The 22,941-nt window shown below is 42.6% G+C and overlaps 2 protein-coding genes across 4 annotated transcripts; both read left to right on the top strand.

Annotated features, from left to right (window-relative positions):
* The first annotated feature begins 580 nt into the window (after window positions 1-580).
* Window positions 581-5,151, top strand: LOC109557710 (serine protease 1). Its single transcript, XM_019959208.2, has 5 exons — window positions 581-817; window positions 2,222-2,381; window positions 3,296-3,549; window positions 4,236-4,372; window positions 4,907-5,151. Exons 1-5 carry the CDS (start codon window positions 778-780, stop codon window positions 5,054-5,056), a joined length of 741 nt encoding a protein of 246 aa, XP_019814767.2. The 5' UTR covers window positions 581-777; the 3' UTR covers window positions 5,057-5,151.
* A 1,627-nt stretch (window positions 5,152-6,778) lies between these two features.
* Window positions 6,779-20,591, top strand: LOC109558140 (serine protease 58-like). Of its 3 annotated transcripts, none has more exons than XM_070787387.1 (6): window positions 6,779-6,862; window positions 13,110-13,238; window positions 14,956-15,109; window positions 17,647-17,897; window positions 19,799-19,935; window positions 20,329-20,591. In XM_070787387.1, the coding sequence occupies exons 2-6, from the start codon at window positions 13,199-13,201 to the stop codon at window positions 20,476-20,478; spliced, it is 732 nt and encodes a 243-aa protein (XP_070643488.1). In that variant the 5' UTR covers window positions 6,779-6,862; window positions 13,110-13,198; the 3' UTR covers window positions 20,479-20,591. The 3 variants fall into 3 exon arrangements, with proteins under 3 accessions (XP_070643488.1, XP_070643489.1, XP_019815159.1); XM_070787388.1 differs by having other exon boundaries at window positions 6,803-6,918; XM_019959600.2 differs by lacking the exon at window positions 6,779-6,862 and having other exon boundaries at window positions 12,887-13,238.
* The last annotated feature ends 2,350 nt before the right edge of the window (window positions 20,592-22,941 follow it).

Raw genomic sequence — 22,941 nt, 5'->3', positions numbered from 1 at the left:
GGCTGGAATCCTGACCCTACCATGGACTTGCCTTGTGATGTTAGCAAAGTCCCTTGTATTTTTGTGAACCTTCAGTTTTCCCATCTGTAATATGGGAATCATAAGAGGGATCTTGTAGGTTTGTCTAGAGATTTACTAATTTAACATAGGCTAAGTATTTAGAATATGCCTATTAAACAGTAAGCTCAGATAAATATAAATTGGGCTCACTTTCTCTTTTCTATTTTGAACTATTGTGGTTTTGAATAAAATTTTGCTCTTTTCTTAGGACAACAAGTGTTCCTATTAATAACAAAACATTAACATGGGTATACAAGGCCAGAGCTACCACAAGACAGATGATATAATTGTGAAACAGGCAATATTAATTAAACAGCAAGGGTGTAGCTCTCAAGATAGTCCTCAGAGTAAAAGTTCACATTTGAGACAACTGAGGACCTAAATTTTTTGTCTGGGAATCAAGCCACCTGTAGCCCTGTTCTGTGATCTTTCTCCAACTTACTTTTTTATTTAGGGGAGCAGTGTCCACCAGGTGGACTCATTTCTTCCATTCCCATAACCTTCTGGAAAAGTGGACACAGGCGGATGTTTAAATTGGATGCTGAATTATCTTCAGTGTGGCATGGAATTGAATTCTAAATTTGGATTTGTGATTTTCCAGGGAAATCACATTCCTGGCACCTGTGGCCATGGATGTCAATGACAAACCTGGACATATAAATAGCTGTGGATGGAAACCCTGCAACCTAGTCCCTAGTCCAGAACCGGTGAGCAACCATGAAGACCTTCATCTTTCTGGCTCTCTTGGGAGCCGCTGGTGAGTCTTAACAGATAAGTGATCAGTAGGGGTCTATGACTTTTTTAAGGTTGTACTTTGTACTCTGGAAGCCAACAGTGAATGCCAAATATAATCTTTGTACTCAAGAGGCTTAAGATGTTGAAATAACAGTGTATAGTACACATGTCTGTAGACAACTAAATCTCATTTGTTGGAGATTATGGAAAGTTGGGGTGATCAGTGTAGAAAGATCAAGAGGAAGAATCTGCCCTGAATTTCAGGTATGGTCTATGAAGTGTGAAAAAGAAAAGATAGTCAACATTAAGGAAATGTTGTTTTGATCTTTAAAAGAATTTGTAGCTAACAATTGGAACAAATGATTACTCTTGAGCTCCTTGAGGCTGTGAATATCTCATCTGAGTCTCCTCTATACTAAAAAGCTTCTTATGAGGGAGCTTAACAGGCAAAGACACTCTATTTCTTATGAATAAAATCTTTGGGCTGGGTTTGACCACATCTTCACTAATTAAATTTTGGAGTAACACAAAGACTATTCAGTTTTTATACTATTCAATGTAATTTTATTCTTCAAACTTATTACAAAATTTCCTCAAATTTGATTATTATAAATGAATTCAGTAGGCCTACTTATATATCAAAAGTGTCTATCTCAAAGTTAGTTTAGAAAATATGAACAATGGGGCATATAGCATACAATCCCAGATATTTAGAGTTTTTAGGAACCATAGTAAGTCAGTGGTCCAAAATTTACAGTGCTGAATAAATTTAAAATGTTGGAAACATGATTGGGATGAGGAGAAAGATTGGAGAGAGAAACTTCATAATGTTCTATGAGATTATTTAGTGAATATTTTAGGTGAGAACCAAGAAGAAATTGGGGGAACAAAAGTACAAAACTCCTTATTCTTTTATAGGTCAGAACAACTCAGATGGCATTTAAGAGTTTGCTTTCTGTTACCTCTTGTGGTGTTTATGCTACACTGAACTCTACAAATAAACACAACCATGGTGACTGCAAAGCTTTATTGAACATATACTTAAATGTCTCCTTAGCAAGGCTTTGTGTCAAAAATATTCTTTATATTCTCAGGTAGTGGGCTTCAAGGCGTTTATTGTGTAAGGAGTCTCTGATATGTGTGTGTGTATCACATATGTAAAAAAAAGAAATCAGTATATTGATCAAATGTAAAGCATGCATTAAACATTAATAGTTATAATAACATAAATATTTAGCATATGTGTCAAGTGTATGGAGCAATAAGATTTTGAAAATAGTAATGCTAAAATCACAGATTCTTGATTATGCCTGATAAGAAAATAGGACTTATTTTTTTTTTCTGGTTCATCTGCAAAACCTTGCTACTGAGTAGAAATTCCACAATGAATCAGTTCTATAAAGAGTTTCCAACTTTCCTCTGTCAGTTGCTTTCCCCGTGGACGATGATGACAAGATCGTGGGCGGCTACACCTGTGGGGCAAATACTGTCCCCTACCAAGTGTCCCTGAACTCTGGCTACCACTTCTGCGGGGGCTCCCTCATCAACAGCCAGTGGGTGGTGTCTGCGGCTCACTGCTACAAGTCGTAAGTAACCAATACTCACAGCGCTCTTCTCCGAGGTCAGGGCATCCTCAACCATGCCAAAGACAATCATGGTGAACTACAGAGTCATGCTTAAGGGGGAGCATTCAGATACCAAGATCTCACTATCCCCCTACTCCAAGGCACTGTACGCTTTGAGGCACTTACCCACAAAAACATACCCTGAGAGTTCACTGATGTCTTTCCAAATGAGGGCCATAAAGACATAGGAAGAGAAATACTGAGTGATTAAATATACCTAGAGTACCGTAGGAGCTCTAATCATTATGACCCAACCAGGAGAAAAGTGGCATATGGAAGAAACAAACAAAGGAGATTTCCAGTACAACCTGAAGATAATCACAGCTCATTCTGTTCACTTAATACTGTCATATTTATGAGGCCAGCCACATCTCTGTACAGTAATTGACAATTGCAACTAGATTAATCAACACCATGTCCCTTTTCATCTCCTCTATTGTTGGCATCATTTGGTTCCCATTCCCATACCTAATGAATACAGTACCTGCAATTCAGGGTGGATTCTTCCTCTTAACAGTTTGTACACTGATCACCCCTGCTCCCTGTAATCTTCTCCAACAAATCAGATTTAGTTATCTGCAGACATACACAGTGCACACTGCTGTTTCAACATCTTAAGCCTCTTGGGTTGTGAGTCTAGGCTTGGACTGACACCTACCTAAGGAATCCTCTACCCTGCACCATACGTGGTAGCACTACCTTGAATGAACAATGACTTGTGGTGTGTGTGTGTGTGTGTGTGTGTGTGTGTGTGCGCGTGCGTGCATGCGCACTGTAAGGGCCTTCCCTCTGTGCTTGTGCTCAAGCCTGGGCTCCACGGGGAGGGGGAAGCCCTCACACTGCAGACTTAGAGAACTTGTCATCTTTTGATCCAGCGGAATCCAAGTGCGTCTGGGAGAAGACAACATTAATGTCGTTGAGGGCAATGAGCAATTCATCAGCGCATCCAAGAGCATCGTCCATCCCAGCTACAACTCAAACACCTTAAACAACGACATCATGCTGATTAAACTGAAATCAGCTGCCAGTCTCAACAGCCGAGTAGCCTCTATCTCTCTGCCAACATCCTGTGCCTCTGCTGGCACCCAGTGTCTCATCTCTGGCTGGGGCAACACCAAAAGCAGTGGCAGTAAGTCTCACGGGGAACACGGTCCCCAGGTCTGAGAATCCTAGAGGTGAAAACCAGGTTCAGGGTCAGGTAGCCCTATGTCACTCAAGGCAGCGTTCCCAGAGGAGAGTGGGGTTCTGTGGAATCTTAGGATATTTAACTGAAATGTGTAGGCTCCGTCTGCTTGACAACACAGAAAGAAAGCACTATGCTAACATTGCCAGACATGCAGCTAAAATATGAATCGTGATTTGCAGAGAAGCAAAGAATGAGGAGGTACGTAGAACAGAGGCTGAGGTTGGAACTGCTCAAAGTACAGCCCTGCTTCAGAAATAAAGTCTCTAGGTTGAAGATATGTGGTCCTGACTCTAGTATTAGTTGTTGTGAAGTCACTCAGTCGTGTCCGACTCTTTGTGACCCCATGGACTGTAGCCCACCAGGCTCCTCCATCCATGGAATTTTCTAGGCAAGAGTACTGGAGGGGGTTGCCATTTCCTTCTCCAGATACTAGTATTAGGGAGAGGACAATTTGCTGACTAAAACCACGTGGAAGACCCTCCAGATAATGGTTGTTCTTCCAAAATAGAAGCTACTAGCAATTAGAGGGAAGGAATGGGAATATTGGGAAGATGGGGAGAGGTATTGAGAAAGACATTTCCCAGAATGTATGGGTAATCCTCTTCTCTTTTCAATCTCGTCCCCAACAGCCAGCTACCCTGATGTCCTGAAGTGTCTGAAGGCTCCCATCCTATCAGACAGCTCTTGCAAAAGTGCCTACCCAGGCCAGATCACCAGCAACATGTTCTGTGCGGGCTACCTGGAGGGCGGAAAGGACTCCTGCCAGGTGAGCTGCTTCGCACCCCTTGTCCATCAGCTCAGCCTCACATATCTCCACCGCATTTCCCAGTTCCTGAAACTCAGAACATTGAAACGCTGTCTCTGGGACTGATCATGAGGGCTCAGGATAGGCTGGGGAAAAATAACAAGTTTTCTTTTTGCTGTGTTAATGGTTAAGGTTCAGGGGAAAAGGTATACTGATCTTGTGCAAACAGTATATCCTGGTGCCCTTCTGAGGAAGGATATAGGAGCAGAGAACTTTGAAAGGAGCCTGGCTGGATGGGCAGCATCGAACTTCCCGTTCCTCATCTCCTCTTGGCCTCACAGACCTGCAGTTGAGGAAAAAGGGGAGAGAGAAGGAGGGAGGAGAAGAATAGGAGTACAGTGTGGAGAATGAGAGTTGATTTCCCTGGGAAAGAGTTGGGCTCATAGAGAATCAGCATTTGGAAACGTGGTCCCCGGGGAAAGGAGGAACGCCTTTGAGCCTTTCTCCCCTCTGGGCAGAGCTGTGGGTTGTAACTGGCTCTTCCTTCTCACCCAGGGTGACTCCGGTGGCCCTGTGGTCTGCAGTGGAAAGCTCCAGGGCATTGTCTCCTGGGGCTCTGGCTGCGCTCAGAAAAACAAGCCTGGTGTCTACACCAAGGTCTGCAACTACGTGAGCTGGATTAAGCAGACCATCGCCTCCAACTAAACAGCTTCATCTCTTCATGACCCTCTCTGCTAGCCAGCTTCACCTTCCTCCCATCCTGAACGCACTACTTAAATAAAATCATTTATAAAACCAAATATGTTCAAGTGAAATTGGTTGATTTTTACATACTTTCCCTTCAATCTGGCTGTTGAGAAGATGGTGGACATAGAGTTGAACTATTATATGAAGATGGAATTTGAAAGGTGATTTAGTCATTCATTCAGCCGCATCAAAATAAATTACTGCTCACTTACCGTATGCAAGCCTCTGTGTGAATATTGAGGCTATAAAGATGGATAAGGTTATCAGTCTCTGCTACATCACATTGTTGCACAGATAATGACACTTAAATGCAAAACATTAAAACCAACTGCCCAGAATCACTGGACTAGCTATGAGGCTGAGATGAAGCCCCAGCTGTCTTTATTTGTTTTTGTATATTTATTTATTTTTAATTTGAGGATAATTGCTTTACACATTGTGTTGTTTTCTTCCATATATCAACATGAATCAGCCATAGATATACATATGTTCCCTCCCTCTTGAACCTTCCTTCCCAGCTGTCTTTTTTCCCAAGGCTTTGCCATTGTCATGACTTCCTCCTCTTCCTTCATTTCTTATCTACCTGAAACTCTGTGAGACTAGGTTAAGGGAAAGGCTAGATGGAGAGTGTTTTAAAAAATAACAGATCCTATATTTTCCAAGGGTTCACCTACCTATTTCTTGTATTCTCCAAGATGTTCTTCTTTTCCATAAGCAATTTTATTGCTCCAGCAGGCATGATTCCTGCCAGCAATCTGTACCCTTCTCCCACACTAGACCACCCCCCAAAACTCCAGCCCAAAATATGTACCATTTTGAACTATAATGTTTTTAAAAGGTGAAAATGTAGATAAGTTTGTGGAAAATTGATCTATTACTCTGCAGTCATAAAAGTCTAGGCTTACAAGGGTGTTGTTCTCTGTTATTTTCAGGCTTATCCCAAGATGAAGCACAGGCAACTCCTTTAGCCCTTCAACACTGCTCCCTGGATCATTTAGAGAATGACTAGGAGTACAGGTCTCAACACATGATTCCTATGTGTATTTGATATGAATCAAGAAAAAAGGTGCATCCCACGTGGCGCTAGTGGTAAAGAATCTGCCTGCCAATGCAGGAGACATAAGAAATGTGTGTTGGATCCCTGGGTCAGGAAGATCCCCTGGAGGAGGGCATGGCAACCCACTCCAGTGCTCTTGCCTTGAGCATCTCATGGACAGAGGAGCTTGGGGGGCTATGGTCCCTAGGATCGCGAAGAGTTGGGCCAGCCAGAAGCAACTTGGCACACACACACAGGAAAAAAGATACAATATGGTGTAAACATAAAAGCATTGGAATAGGAAGAGGAGGTCTGAAAGGTAAAAATGTTTGTAATCCCCAGTAGGATCACATGATACGATGATGGATGGGTGTTATCTTAGTTGGTGCTCTATAACCAGAAAACCACAGATTGGGTGGCTTAAATAACAGACATTAATTACAGTGTTTGAGGCTGGAAAGTCCAAGATCAAGGTGACACAGGAGGGGGCCCAATTTTGGGCTTGTAGATAGCTGCCTTTTTGTATCCTCACATATATGACAGAGCTGACTCTGGTACTTTAATAGGGGTGAGTGGAATGCAGCCAATAGCACACAGCTGTTACCCTGTTACCAAGCAACCATTACTACCAGATCATTAGAAGGAGACCTTTCACTTGGTGGGTGGAAGTTGCCCTTGGCCAATGGTCGTCTGTGCTGTGGTCCTTCCAGAGGAGAGTGTGGTAAGGGGTAAGTGGAGACCTTCTCCTCGAGCCCCTCCAGGCCTTCCCACCTTGAGTGGGCAGGTAAGCTGGGTGGACTGGGGGGGGACAGACTGGGGGCTGTGTCCTGCAGAGTGCGGAACCCTCACTGCGGCCACCCCCTGGCTGGAAGAGTCTCTCTCCCATCACTTCCTCTGCAACCTAAAGGCTGGGGCTGTCTGCATGGGTCCATGGTACATACCCCACCCTGCAACTTTGGGTGGCCTGAGGAGCCCGAGGACCAGCTGGGTCCTGGGCACCTGGCACACTCAGTAATGACAGCTGGGCAGGGTCTGGGGACCTGAACCCAAGGGAGCCAGGTGGGCTCTGTCTCATCAGCTGAGCCTGGGCACTAGTGGGGAGATGCAGATTGGATGCTGGTTGAACACTCCAGGTAACCGACCTGGACAGACACCCCTTTTTCTTAGCCAGGGCCTGGACCTTGGCAGGCAAAAGTAGAGCCTTGAGACCTTGCCCTTTCTTGTCAGAACAGAGAATAACATTTGTTTTGGTGGAGATTTACAGCAATGTGGTGACTGACCATGATCCTACCTTAAGAACAAAGGCTCTGACACAAGATGTTTATACTAACCACACCCCATCCCTCACTTTTCTTATAAAAGGGCTTTGCTGACAGCTTTCAGGGAGCTTGGGGTTTAAGCCAAACTCCCTGTTTAAGCCACCTGTTTCCTTGCATGGCCCTGCAATAAACTTTTCTCTTCTCCATACTCCAATGTCTTGATATTGTTCGGCTTCATTGTGCGTTGGGCATAGGGACTTGTGTCCGGTGACAGTATCGCCTTCTTGTAAGACCACTAATTCCATCATGGGGGCTCCACCTTTATGACCTCATCTAAGCCTTCCTTCCCTCTTAGAGAGATGGGAATACCAATCCACCTTTTCTGTCTCCTGAGAAATCTGTATGCAGGTCAAGAAGCAACAATTATAACCAGACATGGAACATGGACTGGTGCAAAATTGGGAAAAAAGCACATCAAGTCTGTATATTGTCACCCTGCTTATTTAACTTATATGCAGAGTACATCATGCAAAATGCCCGGCTGCATGAAGCACAAGCTGAAATCAAGATTTCCGGGAGAAATATCAACAACCTCAGATATGCAGATGGCACCACCCTAATGGCAGAAAGTGAAGAGGAACTGAAGAGTCTCTTGATGAAGGTGAAAGAGGAGAGTGAAATAGCTGGCCTAAACCAAAACATTCAAAACCTAAGATCATGGCATCTGGTCCCATCACTTCATGGCAAATAAATGGGGAAACAATGGAAATAGTGATAGACTTTATTTTCCCAGGCTTCAAAATCACCGTGGACAGTGACTGGAGCCATGAAATTAAAGGATGCTTGCTCCTTAGAAGAAAAGCAGTGACAAACCTAGACAGCATATTAAAAAGCAGAGACATTACTTTGCCTACAAAGGTCCCTATGGTCAAAGCTATGGTTTTTCCAGTGGTCAGGCACAGATGTGAGAGCTAGATGATAAAATAGGCTGAGTGCCAAAGAATTAATGCTTTTGAGCTGTGGTGCTGGAGAAGACACTTGAGAGTCCCTTGGACAGCAAGGACATCAAACCAGTCAGTCCTATAGGAAATCAACCCTGAAAATTCATTGGAAGGACGGATGTTAAAGCTGAAACTCCAATATTTTGGCCACCTGATGTGAAGAGCCAACTCATTGGAAAAGACCCCGATGCTGGGAAAGATCGAAGGCAGGGAGAGAAGGGGGCGACAGAGGATGAGATGGTTGGATGGCATCACTGACTCAATGCACATGAGTCTGAGCAAACTCCAGGAGATGCTGATGGACAGGGAAGCTTGGCGTGCTGCAGTCCGTGGGGTTGCAAAGAGTCAGACAGGACTGAGCGACTGAACAGCAACAAAGCCAAAGGCTCTACCTTCTCATAACATCTCCTTTGGTGTTAGACTTTGAATATTTGCATTTTAGTGGTGAGGAATACAAATATGCAGTCCATAACAGGTATCTTAGAAGAGGAAGCTATGGCAAGATGTATATTACTTCTACCAATTTTCTACGCCTTTGTATACCTCTGGACGGCACATTTGTACCAAGCAGTCCTGAGGTCTTAATATTGCCTTATCATGCCACTAGGATGGAGCCCAAATTCCTTAGCCTTGAGTTCAAGGCTCTTAAATGTTCAGTTATAATTAATCTGCCCTGTGTGTTTCCTTAGTTTTATTGAATTGACTTTATGTTTACTTATGGCCTAAAATAATTTCACACGTAACTTTTTTTTTAATGCTACCTTATGTCTACCTTATCTAAAGATCTCAGGCTTCCCTACAGAAACAAATGAATTTCAAGATTTTCTTGTTCCCTGTGAAATGTCTTTTTATCCTACCCATAACCACCACCAGTATACACCTGTTCACCTAATCACCTCAGCCCCCTTGCCTGTATCTAGGGAGAAAGCAGCTTTTTCCCCAGGAGTCCCTGTCAAATGTCGTAGGTGTCTCCTTAACTGAATTTGGTCACTTGCACATAATTGAGCCAATCACTGAAGGAGATTATGCTGTTGAAACTTATAATCAAGTTACATGGCACACCATCCAAGCAAGGAGTAGACTTTTCATTTTTCAATAAACATGGTCTACTTGGTATATGTTTGGTTAGGGCCTCCTGATGAAAGAGAAAGAGGAGAGTGGAAAAGTTGGCTTAAAGCTCAACATTCAGAAAACTAAGATCATGGCATCTGGTCCCATCACTTCATGGCAAATCGATGGGGAAACAGTGTCAGACTTTATTTTTTGGGCTCCAAAATCACTGCAGATGGTCACTGCAGCTATTAAATTGAAAGATGCTTGCTCCTTAGAAGAAAAGTTATGACCAACCTAGACAGCATATTTAAAAGCAGAGACATTACTTTGCCAACAAAGATCTGTCTAGTCAAAGCTATGGTTTTTCCGGTAGTTGTGTATGGATGTGAGAGTAGGACTATAAACTCAATGGACATGAGTGTGAGTAAACTCCAGAAACTGGCAACGGACAGAGAAGCCTGATGTCCTGCAGTCCATGGGGTCGCAAAGTGTCAGACATGACTGAGCAACTGAACTGAACTGAGTAATTCTAAGGTTAGCTATCAAAAAAGTGGCGGAGTGAATGTTGAGGCAGCCACAATCCCCGCCAGAGTAACCACGGATGCTTATTGATGTACTTTTCTACATAACCCTGAAAATCTGGAAATAACTTAAACACTCATTAATAGAAGATTGATTAAATAAACCTGGCATGTTGTACAGTGGAGACAATATATCTATTCATTTATCCAACCACTTACTAAACTTATTGAGGGTCTATGACATGCCTAACAATGTATTATCCACTAAAGATACATACAGCAGGGAACAAAACAGTTAAAACCCTGCCTTCATGATGTATTCATTCTCACTGGGGAAACAATAAATAGAGACTACAGAATATAATGCTAATCAATGCAAATGCCACAGGGAAGGAAAACGGGATCAAAGAATGGACAGATGGAAAACAAAAGTCTGCTTTCAAAGTGTAATTAAAAAAAAAAACATCAAAAGGCCTATGAAAGTATACTACAATTTAAAATAAAAATCCATATTGTAGGGTCAGAAAAGGTATCTCTCACCTGACTATGTTTACAACACACAGATACCTAATTCACGATTCAATAAAATCCAGAAAGACATGATATTTCATAGCAAAAATAAGGCAATGCACAACAACAAAGAGGTAACCGTCTGAGATTAGGAAAAGTTTTTTTGCTTGCTGTGTCTCATTACAGTAACAGATACATTTATTCTACTTATCACTTGCTCTGAAAACTAAGTTGGCTCTCAACTGCCAGCTTCATGGTTAGGACCTTCAATAGCGCTGTAAAAGTAATCTTTGCTCTTGAAAGTTTAGCTTCTTAATGTAAATGTATTTCATATGGGATAAAAGCAGGGTAAAAGTAAATTCACTCCAAATTGGCACATTCCATAATCTACTGGTTTTCCCATTAACAAGCAAAGAATTTCAAGGGATACTCAAGATGAATTTATCTAAGAATATTTGTTTTAATAAAGTAAATAGAAGCCTCTTTTCCCCTAGAAGTTTAATTCTTTATTTAAATGAAAATGATTGTAATTATTTTATTTTATGGCAAGTAACTTTAGTTTCAAAATCAAATTTTAAAAGACTTTAAAAATACATAAGATATTTACTATCTTGGTTATGATTTTAGTCTTCTCTTTAAAAGTCAAGAAAGAATGTCTACCTTGTTGAAAAAAATGCAAATACAAAAGTATTTAGTCTCAAAAATACTCATTTAGTCTTAAAAATACTCATTTATTAAAAGTCTAATCACTTTTTAAAATTTATACTCCATCTAAGCTGTGGAAACTTTCTAAACATATTTTTATCATATGATCCAGTGATCACACTCCTTGCTATTCACTCAAAGGAGTTGAAAATGTGTCCCCACACAAAAACCTGCCCATGGATGTATATAGCAGCCTAATTTATAACCACTAAAGCTTGGGAGCAACCAAGATGCCCATCCTATGATGTACGTACTAATATTCCTCCACTTTATAGATTAGAATACTGAGGCTTAAAGAGGCTGGATGCTTTTATCATGACAAGACAGCTAAAAAGTCCTAAAGCCAGGAATTGAAGCCTGAACTAACTCCTGAGTCTATGCTCTTCACTACTATTAATACATATGGAAATTTTACAAAGCTTTAAGGACTTAACAGCAATATCTGGACATAAAAAGCAAAAGGTGTCCCCAGAAAAATATGGGGATCCTAAGGTTATTGTTATTTAACAAGTGTTTATATAGCCTTACTATTTACCATTAGAACTCACTGTTTAAGCACTTTATAAATAGAAAATCTGAACAGGCCAATAATGAGTAAAGACATACAGTCAGTAATCAAAACCTCTCAACACAGAAAACAAGACAGGACCAGAGAGCTTCACTGGAGAATTCTACCAAACATTCAGATAATGAACACCAACCCTTCTCAAACTCCTCCAAAAACTGAAGAAGAGAGAACACTTCCAAACTCATTCTAACAAGGCCAGCACTATCCTGACACCCAAGCCAAAACAACACAAGAAAACTATAGACCAATATCCATGATTGAACCCGTTATTAGTTATATATTTCTGGATGGGCAGTCAGAAAGTTAAGGCTAACTTATAAAAAGGAATGGGATAACATGAAAAAGAGTAGCAAGTGTCCAACACAAAAACTTAACAGGTAAGGACATTTATTTTATTCAGATTACTGTAATAAGAGGTATTTGAAGATCAGATTGTCTCGGCAGAATGATTTTACCTTAAGACTTTTGTAGGGAGATATATACAAGTCACAGCTGGAGAGGTGAACAGTTGAGGTTGTATTACAATCAGGGAATTCTCAGTCAGCTGAACAGGAAGTGTTTATCTCTAGTTGTAGTTAGATTTGTTGTGGGGTGGGGGTAACAGTTGCAAGCTCAGCTAATCATTGATGAGAGACAGACTGGGGAATTGGAGGGTCCATGTCTGGCTATGTCAGTGGGTTCAGGTGAAAAAGGGGAAAGGCCTATGATTGACCTTGTCACAGGTCAACAAAGAAGTCATCCAAAGTCCTATGGGAGCCCTGAGAAAGAGTAGGCAGAGTCTCTTCAAACTAACGTGGGGAAGGGTCATTCTTTGTGGTAAGCCAAAACTTTTTCACCTACCACTGTTTTCTGGGAGCACAGGACTCAGATACAATTCAACACATCAGAGGAAATCTGGAGACTCAGTTTCAAGCCCCAACTTTGCTGCTAACTTCTATGGAGACCACAGCATCCTCATCACTAAAACGGGAAGGGGAGGATGCCTTGTTAACTTTATTTCATACCCCAATGTTTGAGGAGTCTCTGAGAAGAGAAAAGGGACTCTTGGGGAAACGGAGATGACAAGTCATGGCAGGGAATAAGGTTCACAGTCACAAAGGGAGGAGGGGACAACAGAGAATGACTATGTCACAGAAAGGGGAGGGGAATGTCAGCAGGTACATCATGACTCCTGAGACCTTTAGGGTCAGAGAAGAGGCACCAGGGGCTGGACTTGTCTGCCCCTTCCTCTTTCACCCACATCAGAGCCAGCTCCCAGCTGTGCCTTATCTAACTGGATTTTGATAAGGGCTAGTTTGAAGATTGTTCTAGCATCCTTGCTCCTTCCATACCCCCACAAAGTAATATTTCTCCCTCAGTTGTTCTTGCCGAGGCTATTTGGACTAAAGATTGAGACAGCCAAGAGCCTGATCTGACTTGTCTGCTGCTGGCGAGATCCCAGACTGTCATGAAGTGCTGTGTCTTCTTCATGCTCATGAGCACGGCTGGTGAGTCTAGGTCTTGTTGCTGCTTAGGGAGTGATGTGGTGATGTGCAGGAGGATGGGGCTTCCCAGGAGGTGTTAGTGGTAAAGAACTCACCTGCTAATGCAGGAGACATAACAGACGTGGGTTTGAACCCTGGGTTGGGAAGATCCCCTGGAGGAGGGCACTGCAACCCACTCCAGTATTCTTGCCTGGAGAATCCCATGGACAGAGGAGCCTGGTGGGCTATGGTTCATAGGGTCTCAAAGAGTCGGACACGACTGAAGCAACTGAGCATGCACGCATGCACATGGATCAGAGAGGGAAGTAGCTGACCAAAACTGAAGAGGAGGTGGTGGGCATTTCCTTCGATTAACTGTTAACGGAAGTGAAAGGTACCACTCTTGATGCATGGCTCACCCCATCAACGGTCTCTCTAAGCTTCTTCTGCACCTGTGAGCAAGTTAGCATGTGTCTTTATAAGTGCCCTGCACTGTCCCAGGACTCCTGGACAGAGAGCAGAAAAGTACATCTTCCCTTTCTCTGGGCAGATGGACTCTGGAGAAGTAAGTGCAGGTTGGGAAGAGGGGTGAGTCAGGGGCTGTGAGAGCCTCAGGTCCCTCCCCCAAGCTCTTCCACTCCTTTCAGCACCAAAGTCAGGTAGGATTTAACTTTTTACTTTCATTCCTGGCAAAAGTGAATTTAGAATACTATTTTTTAAGTAGTAATTCTTTTTTACATTTTTATTATACACAGCACTGCCAATCAGGGTTTATGATCAGCCTCAGATACGCCTTTGCGTTAGTTTCACAGACTTCAGTATACCTCCAACTCAAGCAAAGACACGTGTCAGTTTTCTTAGTGTGTAGAGCTTGGGTTGGAGAAGGCAATGGCGACCCACTCCAGTGCTCTTGCCTGGAAAATCCCATGGACAGAGGAGCCTGGTAGGCTGCAGTCCGTGGGGTTGCTGAATCGGACACGATTGAGCGACTTCACTTTCCCTTTTCACTTTCATGCACTGGAGAAGGAAATGGCAACCCACTCCAGTGTTCTTGCCTGGAGAATCCCAGGAATGGGGGAGCCTGGTGGGCTGCCGTCTATGGGGTCACGAAGAGTCGGACAGGACTGAAGCGACTTAGCAGTAGCAGCAGCAGTAAAGCTTGGGTGACATGCATGATTTCCCTTAGAAAAATGGGACAGATGAACCTATTTGCAGGGCAGGCATAGAGAGGCAAACACAGAAAAAGGAACTGTGGACACTACAGGAAGGAGAGGGTGGGACGAATTGAGAGTGTAGCATTGGCATACACGCACTGCCATGTGTGAATATTAATAGACGGCTGGTGGGAAGCCGCTGTATAGCATAGGGAGCTCAGCTCAGGGCTCTGCGATGACCTGGAGGGGCAGGATGGAGGTGGGGGGGAGGGAAGATCGAAAGGGAAGGGACGTATGTACTCCTATAGCTGCTTCGAGTTGTTGTACAGCAGAAACTAACACAACACTGTAAGGCAATTATCCTTCAATTAAAATAAAACAGGAAAAAATGGCAACCCACTCCAGTACTCTTGCCTGGAAAATCCCGTGCATGGAGGAGCCTGGTAGGCTGCAGTCCATGAGACGCTACTGAGCGACTTAGCAACAGAAGACTATTTTAGTTTGAAAACCTTAGGGTGGGAAAAACTATCCTGGCCAACTCTCACCTCTTGCCGTATCTCTCTACCTGTGACCCACTGATTCTTTAGGAGTCATTCTAGCAGCAGATTCTAACACTGAGAAGAGGAATGAAGTAGATTTTACTATTCCTTATATGGTCTACCTGCAGTCCTTCCCAGAACCCTGTGTGGGGACACTCATTCACCCACAGTGGGTACTGACCGCTGCTCACTGCCCCTCTCCGTAAGTATTTCTCTGCTCTTGGGAGCCAGGGGGGATCTATTTAAACAAAAGCAGGTCTCATGACAGTATGGAGATTCCTTAAAAAACTAGGAATAAAACTACAATATGACTCAGCAATCCCACTGCTAAAACATACCCTGAGGAAACCAAAATTAAAAACACACATGTACCCAAATGTTCCTTGCAGCATTATTTATAATAGCTAGGACATAGAAGCAACCTAGATGTCCATCAACAGATGAATGAAGAAGCTGTGGTACATATATACAATGGAATATGACTTAGCCATAAAAAGGAACATGTTTGAGTCAATTCTAATGAGGTGGATGAACCTAGAGCCTATTACACAGAGTAAAGGAAGTCAGAAAGAGAAAAGCAAATACCGTATATAAATGGATATTTATTGGATCTAGAAAGACAGTACTGATGAAACTATTTGCAGGGCAGCTATGGAGAGGCAGACATAGGGAACAGATTTATGGACACAGGGGTGAGGGGAGGAAGGAGAGTGTGAGACAAATACAGAGTAACATCAAAGCATATACACTACCATATGTAAGATAGATAACAGATGGGAATTTGTTATATGGCTCAGGGACCTCAACCCAGTTGAGTTTGGATGAGACATGGGAAATGCGAGGAAGGTTCAAGAAGGAGGGGACATAGGTATATCTATGGTTGATTCATGTTGATGTATGGCAGAAACCAACACAGTATTAGTAAAACAATTATCCTTCACTTAAAAATAAATAAATAAATTTTAAAAGCAGGTCTTGTGAGGCATCCTAGCAAGTTCTAACAGCATCCCAGGGAATCAGAAGACCCAGGAGGAGAGAGAGTCATCTTCCCAGTGGGGAAAAAGATACACATTTGGGCAGTTTAGGAGGAGATGAAGAGGAAGATGTCAGAAGTCTCTTTCTCATGGAAAATAAATAATAGACATCCATCCAACCTACTTGAGGGCTTCCCTGGTGGCTCAGATGGTAAAGAATCTGCCTGCAATGCAGGAGACCTGGGTTCGATCCCTGGGTTGGGAAGATCTCCTGGAGAAGGGAATGGCTACCCACTCCAGTATTCTGGCCTGAAGAATTCCATGGACAGAGGAGCCTGGCAGGCTACAGTCCATGGGGTCACAAAGAGTTGGACACAACTGAATGACTAACACTTTCAACTTTCATCCAACATACTTCTGGAACTTTTACCATATTCCAGGGACTGCTTAATGAACTGAAAAAGCAGCAAGGGAACAAGATGGTAATTAGTCTTCCCTCATGGAGCTCACATTCTGGTAGAGGAAATATGTCAAAGCAAATAAAAGTTCCAAAATAAAACATTGAAAGGAGTACCAAGCTGCAAAATACAGGAATAAAACAAGATACCTACTTTAGTTAGGGTGATCATATCAGGTCTGTTTGAAGAGATGAGACCTACACGAAGAGGAGGATGCAACCAGGTTGAATTAATTCTGGGGGAAATTCCAGGCAGAGGGAAGAGTGTGCAGAGAATCTCATGAGTAGGGGTGGGTGTTCACAGGCTGAGGTTGAAGTGTTAGGCAGAAGCCATGTGATACAGGTAAGAGAAGAAGAATGAAGAAGCTCTGCATGAGATGATGCTGTCCTTTACAAACCTGTATCTCTGTTGTGTGTGACAAATTGTTAGATAATTGGAACCTAGTCGCAGTTTCAGGAATGTACAAGGGTCACTTCTAACTCAGAGTTTTCAGCCATCTGGTTGTTCAAGACAGTTCATTCAAACACAGATCTAACCCCTGCTTTGTGTCAGTGAGAAATACAAAGGAAATATAGGCAGGAAATATAGTCCATCCACTCCAAGAACTGACATTGGAAAATTGGATTTTCTTCTCTCAGCCAGACCTAATGCACAAACTGTCTTTTGGCAGGCAGTGGCTCCTGTGTCTGTTACATGACCAGACTCCTGGCAATCGAAGTGGGTGGGTTTGAATTTGTCCAGGAAATATCGTAGAAAGTGGTCAGTGGGAGTCCTGTTAGACTGCTAAGAGTCTTTTGAATCTATAATCAATGTAGGCAGATTGCAATAAATACAAAGATATGGGCCCAAAAGGAGCTGGAAAGGGCCTAGAACTGTCCAGAAACAGCAGGTACAATATACTTGCTCCAGAGTTGTTTCAGACAGTGGAGGGCAGGCAAAGACCTCTGGAATAATGGATTCTGGTGCCATATCTGTTACCTATTCATTCAGATTATCCAGGTTGTCGTTGTGATCATTAATATCATCAAGGACAACAACTAGATTCCACTGAGTACGTTCTAGGTGACAGATACCATGCCAGATTTTATGTATCTACATTGACTCTAATACAACAATCCTATCAACTATTGTTACTACTATTTTACAGGCCAAGGCAGGTCACTTGGGTTCTCAGGTCTAAGAAATAAAATGAAGATGATTAGATGATTAAAGAAAGTCACCTATGACACTTCTTGTGGTTCTGACATTCTGTAAACCCTGTTGTTGTTTTTTTTTTTTTAATCTCCCTGCCTTCCTTCCTTCCATAGTGTTAAAATCCGATTGGGAATTTATCAACCCAACATCAAAAATAAGCACGAGCAGACCCAGAGTTACTCAATGACTGTGCCCTACCCTGACTTCAACTCAGAATATCTGAGCAATGACCTGATGATGATAAAACTGTCTGAGGCTGCTAAAGTCACCACCCAAGTGGGAACCATAGCCATAGCTATGGAACCCTTATCACTTAATGAATCCTGCTTTATCCCAACCTGGACCTGGAGTAAATACAAAAACCGTAAGTGTTTGACTCTGTGTTCTTCATCCTGAGAAGGTTTTGGTGCTGGGGAAAATGAGGAGGGATATACCTGAAGCGCTTCTCAGGTGCGGCTCAGTGGTAAAGAATCTGCCTGCAGTGCAGGAGATGCAAGAGACGAGGGTTCAATCCCTGGGTTGGGAAGATCCCTTGGAGGAGAGCATGACAATCCATTCCAGTATTCTTGCCTGGAGAATCCCATGAACAGAGGAGCCTGGCAGGTTCATGGGGGTCACAGAGCCGCACATGACTGAGCATACAGCACACACATACATGAAGGATGCAGCTTATACTACCTTATACCACCATTATCCTCCCTTTCATTAACAGAGGATACTGGAACCACCACTTGATATCTGAAATGATAAAGCTGAACTTATTGCTTATTATAGAAGAGCAATGCTGAGCAGACACCATCTCAGTGAGCAGTACAGAGCACTAAGCAGTGCTTATATGGGGTTTGTGGGAAGCTTTCCGTTGAGAGTTTGGAGGACTTTCAGAGGCTGAAGAGAGTTGATGTCATCTGTGGAGGCTTGATTACCTGGGTGAGAGTGTTTTTGATTGGTTGGCACTCTGCTATCTATTGGAGGAGTCTAACATGCTGACGTTAAAGACTGACACTGATTGGCTTGTTAAAGCCTACTCACTAAGGCAAGCTGTGGCTAGTAATCAGGTTTAAACCTTTCTCCTGTGGTTACAGAACAATTCATATGTTCTATAAAAACAAATAAAAAGCAGGATGCTGTTTTGGTCTCTCAGTCTGTTTTGGGAAGGTAACTTTTGTATTCTCAGTGCCAATGAAATTTGGCAACTTCACTTCAATTTAGAAGCAACATTCTAGAGAATCTAAGTGAATATATTTTCTGAACAAATTGAAGCTTTTAAATCTTATTCAAAGTAACTGCTTCACATTTTACAAAGTAATTTATGACACACCACTTGAAAACAAAATAAAACTACAAAAAGTTTCATCACATAGGCTCTGCATGTCATGTCAGAATCACAGTGACAAATCAATTCCATAAGCTCTCTAGGGCCAGCCTCCCAATATCTATTAAGAATTCACTATTTCAAGTAAGTAGGTTACTTTCACCTAACTTGTTCTAAGTATTTCAATTAGATTTCCAAAAAAGTTAAAACTGAACATAACTCTTCTCATCCTTTTCTGACCTGACACTTCCTGGTCTAATTTGATTTAAAACATTAGATTGGAAATGTATCTAAAATATTCTGCTTTATAAGTAATGCTAGGTTTAACTTGAGAGATCTCTAGTTGATTTTTTGCTTCCTTCCTCCTTATTACTCTCCACCAGAGATTAAAATTATATAATGTGTTGGTTAGACTCCTTACATCCTGAGGTTAACAGTATAGTAACAACTGCAATAAGTAAGATGAGCAATGTTACTTCTTAGGGGAAATTATATATGTATATTTATACATATACATACATACTTATAAATAATCCACTTATAAATGATCTCACTATAAAAAATGCAGTTTAAAACACATTAAAAATCATTTTCTCCCTTTATGATTAAACGTAAAGATGATGAAATAGGTCCCCAAAAGGAAGGTTTCTTATGGACAACAGCTTTCTGTCTCTCTCTCCTCACAAGCATTCATAATTTTCCTGTGGGTTTTTTAAGCTTTCCAAGTTATGTGCAGTACAGACAGAATTATAGATCTGATGATATCTGATGTAAGGCTCACGTAACGCTTTGAATCCACTGCTCAGACACAGAGATACTGAACAAGGGCCTCTAAGAAGGATGGAATGTCTGATACCTACTATAAATACATACAATGTATTCACAGAGCAGAGGCTGATCACAAGAGTATATGTGATAAGGAGAGTCACCCTGGACTTCTCTCTTTCCCGCAGTTAGTGACCCTGACATCCTGACTTGGATAAACCAATATACTCGTCCCTACGATGAGTGCCAGAACATGCAAGACGAAAGAATGGCAGCAAACGTTCTGTGTGTGGGGCAGCCTCTAAAGACCCTGTCTGATGCTAAGGTATCTCTGCTACTGCCAGACAAGCGCAGAGCAAGGGGCCCTCGGGGAAAGGTGCCCGTAGGAGACCAAACGGGACCCAAGCAGAAGGCCTGCGGTCTGCCTCTGCCTCCTCAGTCTGTGGATTGCTCATCCAGTCCCCTGCCTTCCTTTAGAGTGGGAGAGAGTCCGGGGAGAGTCACTTGTCCTTTCTCCTCCTACTTGCACTCAGGTTGGTCAAATTCAAACCTAGAGAGGTGAGACCTGCATGGATGTGAAGAGAGGGTTCTCCCCTCTCAAGAAAATGATTCCAGTCTGGTAGAAGCTTCTGCTATCACAATGTGCCACTTCTTAGAATAAATCCTTGTCGGATGAGGAACAAAGCAACGCTGACCCCCTGTTCCCTCTCTCTGGCAGGAAGTCTCGGCAGCTCCGGCCATCTGCGGTGGGAGGGTGCATGGAATCTTGAGTTGGGCAAAAGGAAGTGTCACTCTTGGAAATGAAGGATTCTTCACAGAAATCAGTTCTTATTCAAGATGGATCATGAGCATCATTGAAAGCTACTGAGGTGTCTCTGGTCCTCCATCCCCTCAGTGCAGTATCTTCATGATTTCCACCCTGGATCTACAACCCTTTTTATTATGTTTCTTGTTCTTGACCAGAATTTATTAAAAAGAAATGACGCTAAAACGCTGTGGCACTAAAAACTTATTTCTTTATCATATAAACTGTAAACATGATGAGAAATCTAACAACTTTCCCAACCATTTGTTCATTCAAAAATTGTTGAAATGTCTGCTGTTTGGTAGGTACTGCATATGCCTGGGGCTTTCAGGTGGCTTAGTGGCGAAGAATCCACCTGCAATGGAGGAGGCACAGGAGATGCGGGTTCAGTCCCTGAGTGGGGAAGATCCCTTGGAGGAGGAAATGGCTACCCATTCCAGTATTCTTGCTGGGATAATCCTATGGACAGAGGAGCTTGGAGGACTACAGTCCATGGGATCATAAAGAGTTGGACATCATTGAGCAACTGAGCATGCCTGCATGCACATATGCTAGGGGTACAAGAGTAGATATAATGCAGACTTTGCCATCAATTAGCCAGTTCTATTACCTGGTGATAATTACTACAGTGGAGATGAGCAATAAGTTCCATGAGAATATAGGAAAAAATCAGGGTGTCAGAGGCACAGGAGGTACCATCAAGGGGCCAACAAATTAGAGGAGAGTATTATAGAACTGAGGTATAGTTAGGTAAAAGAAAAGCATACAAACCATTATGTTTTGGAAAATACATGTAAATAAGTAACACTGAAAGGTGGAAAATAAATTGTTCATAGAAGGGAAGAGAGAATGTGATAGAAAAGTATTATTTATGCAGGTAAGGGTTAGATAGCAAAAGGCCTGACCTGTTTGGTAAAGGAATTTAGATTTTTTTTATCTTGTAGGCATCAGAGGCTTAGTCATTAAAGTCACCATGGTAAATAGAACATCAAATGTCTGAGTTGGGAGATGTAAGAACACAGAGTCTGTAAGCTTTAAACACAGTGACTGAGTAGAAACAGAAGGGGCAGAGTCAGGGATCACCCCTGTTTCTAACTTGAACAACAAGGTAGATGGTGGTTCTGCTGCTGCTGCTGCTAAGTCACATCAGTCGTGTCTGACTCTGTGCGACCCCATAGACGGCAACCCACCAGGCTCCCCTGTTCCTGGGATTCTCCAGGCAAGAACGCTAGATGGTAATATAAAGAGAAGTAATGTTTCCATCTGTAATGGATCAGGAGCAAGGTGGGGCATGCTATATTTGAGATCCTTGAAGGAAATAGAGGTGGCCATTTCTAGCAAAGATCTGGATCTCTGATGATAATGAAACAATGAGGCGGTTTCTGTGTTTATAGGCAGACTTAAGTAAATTTCTATGCTATTGGGAGGATCTTTGATCCATGTTAAGTGCATCTCTCACACTGGCATAAAGTGGCAATGTACAGCATCCCCAACCCATAGACCAAGACACCTAAAATTACAGAATTGACAAGATGTCAAATGACCTAAAAATAGGGGATCGAGTGATATATGAGAGACTATGGAGTTACATATGAGAGGCTATGGAGTTACACGGAGAAGGCAATGGCACCCCACTCCAGTACTCTTGCCTGGAAAATCCCATGGATGGAGGAGCCTGGTGGGCTGCAGTCCATGGGGTCGCTAAGAGTCGGACACGACTGAGCGACTTCACTTTCACTTTTTACTTTCATGCACTGGAGAAGGAAATGGCAACCCACTCCAGTGTTCTTGCCTGGAGAATCCCAGGGACAGGGGAGCCTGGTGGGCTGCCATCTCTGGGGGTCGCACAGAGTCGGACACGACTGTAGTGACTTAGCAGCAGCAGCATGGAGTTACATGTAGGAGAGGGACAGCGTGACATGGGATTATCTGTTAAAAAGGGAAAAAGGAACAGAGAGATGAGCAGAGAGACTCACCCCAGAGGAGAAAAAGACTGCAAAGAGTAAAGAGATTTGGAGTTCATCTCATGAGGGACATGGTGAATCTGTATCTGCAGAGATTGCTGAGACGGTTTGGTTTTTTTATATTGATACCCTCTGAGTGTGGATGCATTTCTCCTATCAAAGCAAAGCAAAACAAAATAAAACAATAACAAAACAGAAAAAAAATGGCTGGGTTATGATGAACACCACAGCTTATCCTGGCACATACAGGAAAACCAAATTCTCAAATTTGGACACTGCTGCTGCTGCTAAGTCGCTTCAGTCGTGTCCGACTCTGGACACTTTGGACACTAACCCCATTTAATTCAACATCGCTTCTTTTTCTTGTAATCTTTGGTCCATCTAAACCACAAGCCCCTCTGTTTGCTTGTCTTCTCCAGTGGGCTTGTCTCTAGTTACACCCTGCTTCCTGTCTCTGACTCCAGTGCTCCCAGCACTCTTTATTGAATCACATCTCTATTTGTTCCAGAGTTTTTAATAAAATGCTCATCTGATCACTTCTTTTACTTTTTTCTTTTTAAAT

The sequence above is a fragment of the Bos indicus genome, chromosome 4 (genome assembly GCF_029378745.1).
Source record: "Bos indicus isolate NIAB-ARS_2022 breed Sahiwal x Tharparkar chromosome 4, NIAB-ARS_B.indTharparkar_mat_pri_1.0, whole genome shotgun sequence".
Lineage (NCBI taxonomy): Eukaryota > Metazoa > Chordata > Mammalia > Artiodactyla > Bovidae > Bos > Bos indicus.
Note: the sequence above shows the minus strand (reverse complement) of the source record. Positions and strands in the feature narration are given on the sequence as shown.

What these genes read in the sequence shown, in the direction of transcription:
- LOC109557710 (XM_019959208.2), top strand. Translation starts at nt 778, where the DNA reads ATGAAGACCTTCATCTTTCTGGCTCTCTTGGGAGCCGCTG. An exon ending in GGCTCTCTTGGGAGCCGCTG is followed by an intron (nt 818 to 2,221) that starts GTGAGTCTTAAC and finishes TTCCTCTGTCAG; the next exon opens with TTGCTTTCCCCGTGGACGAT. An exon ending in GCGGAAAGGACTCCTGCCAG is followed by an intron (nt 4,373 to 4,906) that starts GTGAGCTGCTTC and finishes CTTCTCACCCAG; the next exon opens with GGTGACTCCGGTGGCCCTGT.
- LOC109558140 (XM_070787387.1), top strand. Translation starts at nt 13,199, where the DNA reads ATGAAGTGCTGTGTCTTCTTCATGCTCATGAGCACGGCTG. An exon ending in CTGGAGTAAATACAAAAACC is followed by an intron (nt 17,898 to 19,798) that starts GTAAGTGTTTGA and finishes TCTTTCCCGCAG; the next exon opens with TTAGTGACCCTGACATCCTG. An exon ending in AGACCCTGTCTGATGCTAAG is followed by an intron (nt 19,936 to 20,328) that starts GTATCTCTGCTA and finishes TCTCTCTGGCAG; the next exon opens with GAAGTCTCGGCAGCTCCGGC.